Source organism: Epargyreus clarus, unplaced genomic scaffold (genome assembly GCF_041222505.1).
Source record: "Epargyreus clarus isolate Ecla_fem2 unplaced genomic scaffold, WU_Ecla_fem_2.2 ptg000002l, whole genome shotgun sequence".
Lineage (NCBI taxonomy): Eukaryota > Metazoa > Arthropoda > Insecta > Lepidoptera > Hesperiidae > Epargyreus > Epargyreus clarus.
Genome location: NW_027332210.1, coordinates 6152612 through 6167318, shown reverse-complemented (window position 1 = coordinate 6167318; position 14707 = coordinate 6152612). Strand labels below are relative to the sequence as shown.

Sequence of the window (14707 nt, the reverse complement as noted above, 5' to 3'; positions counted from 1 at the left end):
ATCGAAGCGATATAGTTTGTGGAATTATCATACAAATCACAAACATTGGTTTATGTCAAGAAATATTTTACAAGCAAACTTATAACTATTTTCTTATATTATAATACTGTTTGATTTTATTTACATTTACTAAACTAGAACTATTAAGTAATTAGGATTCTTTAATAATAGGCAAGTACAAAAACACATAACAGATAGTAAATCATTGTTAGAAGATCTATGATTTTTTCCTTAATTATAGCAATTTTAATATATTTACAGTGAAAATCATAGTCTAGTCTAAATTAATCTGATAATTTGAAATGCAAGGTAGCAGTGAAGATATATCCTAAACGACAATATTTATAACTATTACAATTACAGACAAATTAAATACATCATCTAAATGCTGAACGTACTAAGCTTTATATATAAAACATTATATTTATCGAATAACTAAAGAAAGCATTAATTAAAACGTAATACCTTTAATCGGAATTAGAGTACATACATTTATTGCTTTTAAAACCCACAGTAAAATCACATAAGTCGAGATCAATGTACACATGAAAGCATCCATCAACTGCGTTTAAATGTACAATTGTCAAGTGAAATCTAATTCGATTTGTAATTAATCTGTCATTCAAGGAAACCCAATTCGAAATTTAAACTTCAACATATGGGTGACGCAACGGGCGGAGGATGCGGTGGTGGTGCGGTAGCATTTGGCGCGTTTAGGAAGCCATTTTGATTTCCAGCCCATGGCTGCAAGTTCTGTAAAGCGCTTAAAGCGGTGTTCGATGGTGGTGCTGCGGCTGCGTTCGCTTGGCTCTGGTAATGTAGCGCTGACAGTTGTGCAGCGTTCGGCGGTGGTTCTGGCATGTAACCCTTGCTTAGCGCTTCTGCTTGAAGGGATAGCATCAAGCGGTTGGCAGCTTGGCGCTCCGCTTCCCGCTCTTCGGCTGTTTGGCGTCTGTAACAAATAACAAACTGTTAAAAAGGAATTTAATATTGTACAAATTATTTGTTACATAGAAAATTGTGTTCAGTGTTGTCATATGACAAGATTCACTTATAATTATTATTATTTTTATTCTAAAACAATATATAGAAAAATGACCGTTTATAAAGACAACTACTAATGTATATTAATGAAAATAACATTAAAGAAACAAAAACTTTTCAATTTTTAATTACACTTTTTTAAATTGTCGGTACCTAAAATATTCGCTACAGGTAATACCAATTTAAAAAAAAAACTTTATTTTTATGTAAAAAATCTGCCATGATTCTTCCAATTACAATAACATGGCAACATTAAAACCCATTACATACATAATAAAAGCCGAACCGAACCAATAACATTGAAAACAATAACACTAATTCCGTACCAAAACCAATCCGCACATCAGTATCTGTCATCAAACATCAAATAATTCATTTTGAATCTGTGTATCGCCCACAGGTTATAATGAAGGCTGAATTATTTACGTGTGGTCTGGATAGTCTGTTTCAATAATTCATCCGCCATTAGCGTACAAACCGTAGTTAACATTCGAATGCGAATTTAATTAGCTTGCAAATCGGTTGTTGACCAAAAATAGTGTCAACGATTTAAGTGGAACATGTTTTAATCAGTATTGCTTTAAGTAAGATGACTTTTTTTATAATGTAAGAGTAGCAGACGAGCATGCAGTCCACCTGATGGTAAGTGGCTACTGCCGTCCATGGACATCTGTAATCAACCCCAGATAAGATGAGATATTCCCACCTGAAGTCGGCCACAGATGCGCCGCTAACCCTGAGGACTAAGCTGGAACGCCTCGGAAAAGTCTCCCTTACCACACCCTTCAAACCGGAAGACAGCAGCTCCTAACACTGTTGTTATTAGGACATGACTGCCAGGCGTTATAATTGCAAAATGAATAGCTATTTTTCCTTAATTTGTTTAGAGTACTAGACCATCATGGCTATGCCTAAATGTTTAGTAGTTAACGCAGCGTTCTAATTCACAAATGGCCACTCAATCTACCTGGTGATGTGAGTCCATTGATTAAAGAGTTTTGTGCCTGCAAGAGTACCAATGTCACTATTATTTCGGCACATCTTCGTCCTCAACCCGTTATTGTCGCACTGCTTTCCTTTCAGAATAAGAACGATAAGACCATAGTTCAACGCGATGGCCCAGTGCGTATTGGTAGACTTCACATACTTTTAAGATATTTTTAAAATATGCAGGTTTCCTCACGATGTTTTTATCGTTAGAGCTAGTGATAATGAATTTCTCTGAGCACATAAGTTTGGAAAAAAAGGTGCACGTGCTCTACCGAATTTCAACCACTAGACCATAGATTAGTAAAGATACTTCGCCGCCTTGAAATTGAATGAAGCCACAAACGGCTTATTAGTAAGTTCTTTTTTTGAATTATTGACAAATAAAAACATTTTTAGAGAAAATTTAGGAATAAATAACTAATACTGCGTAATTTACTAATAAATAAATAATTATTTCAAATATTTTAGGGACATTTTGGCACGGAGACGTGGCAAAACTTTTTTAAGCAACTATTTCAATTCTCAAGACTGGGTACATTTTCTTGTTAGGAGTGAGTAATCTTTACTAATCTATGCACTAGACTATCACTGCTTATAATACTTAAATGTTAAGGGATAGGTAATGTGTTCTGGTTTAAACGGTATAATAGGTACATAAACTATTCCACCTTAGTCCTCAGGGGGAGTAACGTATTTATGATCCATTACACAAAGGTAAGATTCTCATTAGATTTTTGGTAATTACAGATGTAGATATTGTAGATGTTCATTTCTTATTTTATTTTTATTAATAGTAACCACTACTTACTTACATTACATTGGCTTACATTTACCTATTACATCAAAAGTACCGAAATTTTACCTGTTGATAATATATATTAGGTATACATACACGCCAGAATTAGGCAGACACGTAGATATAAAGAAGGAATAATTCGCTGTTTTTTTCCATCTTAATAACATAACAACATTTCGTATCATTAAGATTAAAATAATAGTAATACAGCTCTAATAGCTAATTCTAAAACTTGTAGGTCTCAAATTAACCGCGGTTCACACAGCCTTGGATATAGTTTAATTCCATAATAGCTGAGACTACCGCAAAACTCCAAATTGCGACCCAAACTTGGATCAGTTGCACAACCAGTCGAGGTCTCTATAATAATTTTAAATCATACCCTAACATGTAATTAAAGTTACTGGAAAGGACTTATATTAATGAACATTACAAGGATAATTTAGGTAAGTTTATTTAAATATATATGGTGTAGAATGTGAATACTAAATGTAACGTATTCTTAAGTTGAAATTAAAAAAACACGAATTACTACAAACATATTCTTAGAAAACCTGCTCAAAAACTAAATTTGTTAAATCAATTATGTTAAATAATAAAGAAATTAAAATTATTTATCATAATTTATTCCAGAAATCTAATTAAGCCCAGAAAACAGAAATTTAAATATCTAAAGTACTTCTTATTGTCACGTTTTTCCTGTTTTTATTTAAAACACAATTAAAATCGCAGAACAAAATATATTGTGATGTTTTCAGCCTAATATAATAATACGATAAATTAAGAATTCATTGACGTATAACAATAACATAATTATCGATACAATTATACATATGTTTTACATAACTGATATAAAATCTTGATAAACTATATTTGATTTGATAAATACTTTAATTTATTTTTATTTCAAACGTAAAATAATACTTGTTAAATTGCAAAACCTTGTTTCTGTTTAAATTATAATATAAAATATATAAATATATAAATAATAATTATTTTAAGTATCAATCTATGCGTGCTAAAATTTTATGTTTCATGTTACGGTTAAGAAAAAATAATGTCATTAATAAGGAAATCAGTATAATTCGGTTTTTAATTAATTACACGAATAACGTGTCTTAATATTTTTAAGATGGTAGAACCCTTTATGTTTTGACTCTGGCGTCACCACCGCCACACTTATTTCTGTTTCATAACACCAGTGTTAAACGCTGCTATGTTCTGGTTTGAAAGGTGTGGTTAGAAAGACATACTTTTCCGTGGTGTTCCGGCTTAGTCCTCAAAGGTAGCGGAGCAGATGTGGTTGACTTCAGGTAGGAATACTTAATCCTATCTGGGGTTAATTACAGATATCCATGGTCGGCAGTAACCACTTACCATCAGCTAGACTGCATGATCATCGGCTACTCCTATATGATAAAAATAAACACCAGTACGCTCAGAGTTGAATATAGTACCTATGCTCAAGTCTGTTCTAGTACAATTTTATATCCTTACAACTCGAAGTATCTTATGTCCCGACTTAACTCTTAGTGGCCTTTACTTAAAAGGGGTGAACACACTTTAGCATAAGCGACTCTTGCTTAAAATATTAATGAACTAAAGTAGAAGTCTGCTCAACTTCGCTGGAATTGAATGAAGTGAAAATGAAAGGCTGTCTTAAAGAAATCTCTCGAAGAAAGTTTCCTTTGGAAATGTTTAAAGTTTTTTAAGTCGTTCAGTTAATCTAAAATACTTTGGAAAGTAGTCTAATCCCTTCTTTAGATGTTAATAAATAATAATTTTCATAAAAATAATGTTTAAAAAACTGATAATTGAGGATAACGTGCTACCTAACGTTCCTAAAACGTTTATAAAGAACCTAATATATTTTATTTTTTTAAGGTTACTTTTACGTATATCATTTCATTACACGGTATAAAAACAGAAGTATGTAGAAAAATCTCTCAATGATACATTACTGAGTATTGAACTCGTTGAAGTCTTTTGTATACAGAACAACTATTAAATATATATTAAAATACTAGTTGACCCGGCAAACGTTGTGTTGCCATATAAATAAATAAATGTTAAGGTTGAACAACCCTTATCACTTAGGGGTATGAAAAATAGATTTGGTGAATATCGGTAAAGCCGTTTCGGAGGAGTTCGGTAACTAACATTGTGTCATGAGAATTTTAAATATAAGATAGAAATAGAAAACGAGCTATCCATCAGACGGAAAGTGGTACTGCTGCCCATAGACAGCTATAGGCAACTCCATATAGAACAGGGTTCTACCTGAAGCCGATCACAGATGCATTGCCATTCCAGTACCCTTAGTATGAGTTTTTACGTTTTTACAAAAAATACTGTTTTTGTATTTGTTTACGTATTTGCCCAATCAACGCCCCCAGCAAACTATATCAGAACTGATTGGAAATATATGGGAAATACGTAAAGAAAAATGTAAAAACAGTCATTTTTGTAAAAACGTAAAAACTCATGCTAAGGGTACTTTCTTCTTCTTTACGAGGGAGAAACCTTCAAAAGACCGACGAAATGGGAGCGACGCTGGGTTATGTAGGATTTTTACCGCACTAAAACCCTCCTCCACTTTGTCCGTCCAAACCGTCTTCAACGCTTGTTAGAGAACTCCGGGATCTCCGACGGAACGCAACCGGAGTCTTCCAAGCTCGATGTCCATATTAAGGGTACTGAGGACTAATGGTCGCCTCATATATAAGGCAACCGGCATCCACATCTTTCCACCGAGACCTGTTCTATCCAAGATGTGCTTCACACTACTTAGATTTTTTTTTATAATATAGCAACAGACGCTCATGCAGTCCACGTGATGGTAAGTGGCTACTGCCGCCCATGGACATCTGTAATCAACACCAGATAGGATTAGATATTTCAACCTGAGGCCGGCCACAGATGCGCCGCTACCCCTGAGGACTAAGCTGGAACTAGGGGTCGCAATCCGGTATTCGAGATTTCGAAAATACCGGGATACCGGGCCAAATTTAGGTCTTATTAATACCGGTTTTAATTTCACAAAAACCGGGATATTCGGTATTTTCGGTTTTTAGTAAAATAAAAAATAAAGTTATAGTCATATAAATTGACTCCAATGGATTCTGGCACAATGCAAAAGTCCATATTAAACAAGCGTTACAATCATAGATATATTCAGTAGGATAATATATCTATGGTTACAATCGACACAACCTATGAAAATCAACAAACATCAGCATTGGATGTCAGGTGAGACTTGGCGTATTGTATAACTTCGTTGGAGAGCTAAATAAAAGGTTCGATTTGAAATAAAAGATCTCTTAAAAAATCCGACCCATCAATTTAAATCCAGAACATAGGCTATTGAGGATTCTAATGGTGTGATGAAGTACGCGCTGCTATTTAACTTATTAAAACGCGACAAAGCAATTAATATAGATGATATTCCTATTGAAGTGTTTCGATCAATGGATGAACTCGAGGTTGACATGTTGCATACCATATGTAATCGCGTCTGGGAAAATGGACAGTGACCACGACACTGGGCCCACACTATTTTCATTACACTTCATACAAAAGGGTCGACAAGGAAGTGCAGTAACTATAGTTTTATGCTATATTTCTTGAGTGTATCACAATAAAAGAAACATTTAGAGGAAGATGATATATTTTCAAAATATTTTATAACAATGACAATTATGACAATAGGCGTCAAGAAACAACCCGCCATCACGATCTTCGCTTTAACAAGATCTGCTGTCGATAGGCTTGATAAGATTTGGAGGAACCGCAACATATCAAAAAACACCAAGACAGACCAATATGGTTGTCGCAAGGGCCGATCAGCTGGTGGTCTTCTTGTGTACCTCATTCACCTTTGGGAACAAGCTGTTGAGAGCAACGGGAAGGCATTGGCCGTAAGCCTGGACATCGCTATGGCCTTTGACCGGCTCTGGCATAGGGTCCTTCTCGCGAAGTTACCATCTTAAGGTCTTCCCGAGAGGTTGTGCACATAGACAGCCAGCTTTCTGTCTGAGCGGCATATTAAGGTCGTAGTTGACGCGTGCTGCTCAGACACGGAGCTCATCAACGCTGGCGTGCCCCAAGGGTCTGTATTATCTCCCACGCTTTTTATTCTGCATATCAATGATTTGCTGCTATTAACCGGTGGCATTCATTGCTATGCAGATCATAGCACGGGAGATGGTATGTACACAGGCCGTGCGGACACCTCTCGGACATTCGTGGAAGAAAGCAGAATCCGACTTGTGTCTGAAATCGAGAACTCTCTGGAGCAGGTCTTGGAATGGGGTCGTCTTACCCTTGTTGAGTTCATGAAGACACAAGTCTGCGCGTTTACCGCTAAAAAGCCCCATTCGTCATAGCGCCTAAGTTCCATAGTACCCCGCTCACCATTGGTAAAAGTGTAGGGATTCTGGGAGTTGACATCTCGTGTGACGTGCGGTATCGGAGTCATTTGGAAGTTAAAGCCAAGTTGGCTTCAAAGAAACTGGGCCTCCTGAACAGAGCCAAGGAGTACTTCACTGGGGGCCAACTCTTTCTGCTTTATGAAGCGCAAGTGAGGCCCCAAATGGAGTACTGCTCGCATCTCTGGGCAGGGGCACCACAATACCAGCTTAACCCACTTGACTCCGTACAGAAACGCGCGGTGCGAATCGTCGATGACCCAGCGATCTCTGATCGGTTAGAACCCTTAAGCCTGCAGAAGGACATAGGTTCCCTCTGCGAGTTCTACCGACTTTACAATGGTGAGTGTTCTGAGGAACTGTTTGATCTGGTGCCTAAGCCGCCTTTCCTTCATTGCACCTCTCGCCGAAAGATGAAGTTCCATCCACATCAACTGGACCCGTGGCGGTCCTCCACGGTTCGGTTTGATCGTTCATTTTTGCCGCGTACGTGCAAAATGTGGAATGAACTTTCTCCTGAGGTATTCCCTCAGGACTATGACATGGGGCTCTTCCAGAGGGGTGTAAAAAGAGCTCTCCTTCAAAGCCGGTGATGCATTGGCGACTCCTCTGGCGATTTCAAATGTCCGTAGGCGACGGTGACTGCTTTCCATCAGGTAGCCCGTCTGCCTTATCGTTAGGTTACATATAAGACTTATGAAAAGTCTTGTTTTTCCTATCCTTCTCTACGCTGCAGAGACGTAGAGTCGTAGACGATTCGGATGCAAGATCGCCGTAAAATTGATGCCCTAGAAATACTATTCTCTGGATCTACGAATATCTGGATTAGAATACTAAAACATTTCGGCCGCATATTTAGGGACGAGAACTCAGTAGTACGGTTGTAGTTCCGCGAAAGGTAGATGGAAAGAGGTCACGCGGCAGATCGCCTACTCGCTGAACAGACCTTATAAAATCTAGCACACAGTGTTCCCTCGTCGAGTGTTGCCGCAAGACCAGCATAGAAGGCGGTGGTGAAGGATCGCAATAGCGTCTGTTCAAGGCAGCTGTGGATGACTGACCAGTTGTCATCATCATGCCACGACCACTCTGTCAAGAGTGCACGACTACAGAGATATTTTTTTCCAGCTTTCCACATATGAATGAATTCAGAACTCATAAAGTCGTTAATAAATCATAAATTTCTGTAATTAACTTGGTATTAAGTAATAGGACCTATTTTCCTTCGGAATTCCACTAAATTAACATTATATAGTAAAATGCTTAATAAAAATTAGTAACTTTATCTTAATGTCGAAAATATCGAAAAAACCGGAATACCGGGTTTGTCTGGGGTCAGTACCGAAAATACCGGTTTTGCTTAGATGGTCCGGTATTGCGACCCCTAGCTGGAACGCCTCGGAAAAGTGTGTCTCCCTTACCACACCCTTCAAAACGGAACACAGCAGTGCCTAACATTGCTGTTATTAGGCAGAAATACGTGTGGCGGTGGTGCCGCCGGAGTCGAACCACAAAGGGTTCTATCTTCGAATAGATATATGTAGAGTAGATATGATGGTGGTACGTCGAACCATACTGGTCCTACCACTTTTCGAGCCATAAATCGTCTTAGGCTGTGAAAAATAAATCGCTAAGCTTATGTGTTGAACGCTATCTCCCTAGCGCATTATTCCGACCGATTTATTCATACAAGCCCACTTTTATCTGAAGATTATTTAGTGAGTAATGTTCATACAAGGAGCATATACATATTCTGTATCTCGCTAATTAAGATAGCAAGCGCTGCGTACCTTTAGCGTTCATTTGCATACAATATACAAGGTGAATAAAACGGACTGTTTGCTTGAAACTTAAGGTTTATATTCAATTAGCGTAGAACATTACTGTTTCAGCGAATTGCTTAAGGCGGTACAGATAGCGAATGTTCTGTTAAAGAGACTCAATTAAGGGCGAATTCGTTATCGTAATCAAAAGTAAAGCCTTTGTCGGTGGAGTAACGGATAGTGGTGTTTAACTTTATTGTAATCATTACTATTCTGCTGAGAAATCTGCCACCCTGACTTTTAAAGGTTTAATGATGTTACAACGTGAAGTGACTTGAGCTCGGTTTGTTCAATATAAAGTTTGTTTGATTATTTATTAAACGAATGTAAGAAAATTCTGCTTCATTTGCCTGAGTAATTAAGATACAAATTCCATTTATTTATTATTTATATATAGAGATCACCAATATAGAGATGTTTCACTGCAACCCTTTTCAATACCCACTGCTGGGCAGGAGTTTCTCCACAATTGGGAAAACCTCGAGTACCATATAAATAAGTAAATAGATCGTAAACTCATGTAACCTAAATAATATTACTTAAGTACGGCGCAACTTAAGCGTAACTCTGATACAAAACTTACATAATTTATTATTAAAATATTAGGATAAAGTAACTTTGGTTCATACTTCATACAAGACACCAATATTAATTTAACAAATTGTAAATACCTGAACACCGTATTAGAAATTAGAAAATTGGGAAAAACTTCGAAGCAATAATTCACGTTTCATTAAAACTGACAGAGGGTTGAATTAGACCTAATTCATTCGCTGAATTCAAAGTTTAGACTGATATATGGCCACCCTGAAGCTCCCTACCAAATTAAATAAGACCCCCTCCCCGCCCGTAAACAATAGAGCCTTAAACGCGAGAGGGGTGTTTTAACGAGTTATAAGGGGTCTAATTAAAGTGGTCGGCCTGCGCCAGAGATAATGAATGATTGAACAAAGCGTTAAGTCTATTATCGTAGCGAGAACTTTATTAGAACGGTTAATGCATGAGGATCTTTAGTGGTGTGCGTAGTGGATGTCGATAAAATTATTTTATTTAAGATTTTTAATTATGACTGGAATAAGTCTTGTATTTTATAATATTTTAGACGTACCTATAAGACACGATATTCTCTAGATATGTTGCATTTGCCATTTTTTTACCATAAGAAAATTTTGTATTTTAAAACCAATACGACGAATGCTATAAAGAAGAATGAACAAGAAAATCGTCAGAAAAGCTACATACACACTACAAGTTCACAATTTTATTATAATGCCATATGATAGACTGTTAAGGCTTTACGAGACACTTTCTCATTATAAGGCTCACGCCTAGCGGTAGGACGATAGTGAAGAGCAATAACCATACATAAATGGATCACATAAATGGACCTAATATATATTTAAATATAACTTATCCAACAGCTGTATGTTTGATAACATGATATTGGTTTTTTTTACCTTTACCACCTAAATACTAATTCATCATTTATATAAGAATTTTTAATTAAAATTATATAAAATACAATTAAATTTTATCGATATTATTATTTTATCGATATTTATTTCCCGTCACTACTCAACCGCGAGCTTACGTTAAGCCGTCGTCTTTATAATTAGATAAAGTGAGGTACAATTAAACTTTCCTTAAATAAGCCAAACGTAGCGGGGTGGCAATTAGTAATTTTGGCTTATTATAAGTCCTCTTTATAGATGTTTAGATGGATTCTAGAATGGGCTTAAGGATGTTTAAAAGGTGGTAGAGCCCTTCGTAATTTGACTTTGGCTGCATCGCTAGGACACCTATTGCGGTCTTTTATTTTTTATAATATAAAAGTGGCAGACGAGCATGCAATCCACCTGATGGCAATTGGCTACTGCCGCCCATGGACATCTGAATCCCAGATAAAATTAGATTCCTACTTGAGGTTGGTCACAGATGCGCCGCTACCCAAGAGGACTAATCAGGAAAGTTTCGGATAAGTATGTCTCTCGTACCACACTCTTCAAGTGAAAACTCAGCACCGCTTAACGTTGCTGTTAATAGGCTGAAATAGGTGTGGCGGTGGTGCCGCCGGAGTTGAACCACAGAGGACTCTAAAGTTTAATCATCAATATTTCTTATGTTGTTTTCTAACAGGCAAAATTCTGAACTTCATTCTTCTTATTCTTCTTCATCTTAGACGCATCCAGTACCTTTAAACCCCCGACCTCTTAATTTCGTAGCAGCGCGGTTGATTCTCACAAATTTATACCAGCTAATTAAGATCTGCTTTATTAATCACTTTGGGCTTCGTCTGTTTATTTTGTTACGTTTATTTAAATTACTCTTGTTGAAAATTTCTTTGGTGAAAAAAATCTGACAATTTGTAAAGTGACATCTGAAGAAAAATTTAGGCTCATAATTTTTTCTAAATTAAAAATGTTTACAAATTTTGTGGAAATTTTATTTTATACAAAAATTGTAACAAATAATCTTCCTAATACTTGTACATTTAGAGTAAGATGTTCAAATCTTTTATTGTCATTTAGGCCTGAATTCGCCTCATATTGTGGTAATTAAATATTAGTTTTCAACTTTGAACTGCTCTGAATATTTAGTTATTTCTTAATTGAACAGCAACAGTGAACCGTTTGAAATTCGCTCTCGTATACTATTTTTATTTTTAATGGGTAAATACCTTAAGTATAAGACAACAGCAGTTTTAAACATATTAACAAAAATATCACAACATAATTGTACAATTGTACAACTTTATTCAAAAAGTTAAAAATTATCATTATAATATTTTCCATTACAAATGTTTTCGTGTAACTTGTGTTACACTCACACGTGTTTTTGAAGATGGTAGAACCCTTTGTGGTTCGACTCCGGCGGCACCACCGCCACACCTATTTCTGCCTAATAACAGCAGTGTTAGGTGCTGCTGCGTTCCGGTTTGAAGGGTGTGGTAAGGGAGACATACTTTTTCGAGGCGTTCCAGCTTAGTCCTCAGGGGTAGCGGCGCATTTGTGGCCGACCTTAGGTAGGAATATCTCTTCCTATCTGGAGTTAATTACAGATGTTCATGGGCGGCAGTAGCCACTTACCAACAGGTGGACTGCATGCTCGTCTGCTACTTTTATATTATAAAAAAAAAAACTCAAATCTAAGAAATCTATTAGATCGAAAACGCGTCACATCGTTTCTAGTGTATTCTAAAACTAATAAATCATTAATGAATGAGGTGTCTTATCACGATTCTTAGATATAAAGCCGTTACGGCGATGACAATCTGATAAAACAGTGATAACTTAGTATAAACACGCTCTCTTAATTATATGATAAAATATCTACGATTTGGTATTATTAGCGACACCTTTATCATATCTTTGATAACGGAAAGATTATCAAGATGATAACGCACATATTAAAATCGTTACCTTAAAAACCTTACGCTTTTACGTAGAAAATACTTTTGGTGATCACATGAAACTAAGTCTAAATACTCAAACTCAAAGGTGGCTGACTGACATAGTGATCTATCAACGCGCAGCCCAAACCACTGGACGAATCGGGCTGAAATTTGGTATGCAGGTAGATGTTATGACGTAGGCATCCGCTAAGAAAGGATTTTGATCAATTCTACCCCCAAGGGGATAAAATAGGGGATGACAATATTACTTCGTAACGCGAGCGAAGCCGCGGGAAAAAGCTCGTTTAACATATTATGCGACATTTTTAAATCATTTTGGAAAAATGTACAAATAACAATCACATTTGAATTGAAAATTTGAAAAAGACAAATTTGTTACAACACAAAGTGCTATAATTTGATATTACTGCAATATATGTACTTCCAACCTTTTTTTTTGTTTAATCTAGTTGTTTTTATAGAACAGGCGTTCTTTCTGAAGCCAGAAATAACCATATGAATAAGTTCATACGGTTCTATACTGTACATATAAGTACTTCATAAATACCGTTGTCATATAATCTATTATATCTTAGTCGCGTGTTACAGTATCACACGACAATGTACATCTCATTAAAACTATAAAGTTCTAATATTTCATCTTTAACGTGAAAAATCTACTAACTATTCTCCTTCTATTACTCTAACTCTAACCCAAACGTTAACGTAAACCGACATCGAAACGAGGTGCAATAAAAATTAACGACCTCACTACATTTATCCAGAGCAGGCATCCCTCACCCTCCGTATCAATCAGAAGAGGGATTTGCTCCCTAATTCCTGAGGAGACACCGTACAAGGAACAATTATTCGAAAGACATGCGATGTGACGTAAGACGAGTCATTTGTAGCCTTATACACGGGAAAACAACCCTTACTGACTTGAAAAGTAAAGGTAGAGTCGCTTGCACTAGTTACGTAGAAATAAGTCGCAAATGACTGCAAAAATTTGCTTTGGTTTAGATGATATTTATTTTTTCAAACATTTTCAGTGAAATATAAAATATAAGTAACACACAATGTCACTGATCGATATTTAAAATCTAATCCAAATGGATTCGAATCTTACTAATATCGCTATAGTCGCGTACTATCCTAATTCCTAACCTAACTGTCTCATGACTAAATTCCTCCTATAAGTATATAAACTTAAAAACAGAACAATAGTATTCACCAGTTAACACTGTTATTAGACTGTAGCAGTAGAGTCGAATCACGAAGGGTACCTTTAATTTAATATTCACTTGCAAGGAAAGAATTACAGAGGAAAATGAAGGAGGGATAGTAAATAAATAAGCGCTCGCAGTCATTGGTGGGGAACATAACGTGTTACAACGTGGGATTCAATTCGATTTGTACTCGGAATTACGTATCGAGTTATTCGAATGAAATTAGTATCGACCTTTAGAATGTGTAAACAGTTCACGGATATTGCGTTACGTTCTCGATAACTGATAATTGGTTTTTGAGAATCGGTTTGAAGTCGAGTTCTTAGATTTTCATGGAAGTACTGTAATGATAGGTAGGTATGTAATTCTATTATTAATATTTTTGTTGTAAAAGCAGTGATAGCCTAGTGGTTAAGAAACGCGGCCTCTCGATCGAGGGGTCCGAGGTTCAAATCCCAGGCACGCACCTCTGATTTTCAAATTTATGTGCGTATTAGAAATTAATTATCACTTGCTTAAACGGTGAAGGAAAACATCGTGAGGAAACCTGCATACCTGAGAGATTTATATAAAAAAAATATCTTAAAGGTATGTGAAGTCTACCAATACGCACTTGGCCAGCGCGGTGGACTATGGCCTAATCCTTCTCATTCTGTGAGGAGACCCGTGCCCAGCAGTGGGACAGTAAGGGGTTGATGATATTTTTGTTAACAACCATCATGTAGGTACTACTTAGATATAATGTAGCCCCATATTGTTATTTCCAAATTACTTAAATGTACAATTGATAAACTTTGTAACATAATTGTGGATCAATAAATCATTTTTTCATTTTCATTTTTCATAAATACAGTTGATACATTCTGAGTCTGATGACTTCGTTTATATACTTATTTATTTAGCTTATAAAAATACGGTCTGGAGATTCTTTATTTCCCATTAAAACATACTTTCATCGTTCCCAAAAGTCTTTCATTTAAACGTAAAACCGTATAAGATCTGTTTAA

General features: G+C 36.2%; 1 protein-coding gene across 1 annotated transcript in view; it reads right to left on the bottom strand.

Moving 5' to 3' along the window:
- Window positions 1-455: 455 nt before the first annotated feature.
- Window positions 456-14707, bottom strand: part of C15 (homeobox protein C15) — a 48313-nt gene continuing 34061 nt past the window's right edge. Inside the window, exon 3 of the mRNA XM_073076775.1 lies at window positions 456-952. Within this exon, the coding sequence (XP_072932876.1) occupies window positions 652-952 (301 nt within the window). The 3' untranslated portion in view covers window positions 456-651. The remainder of the gene's footprint in view (window positions 953-14707) is intronic.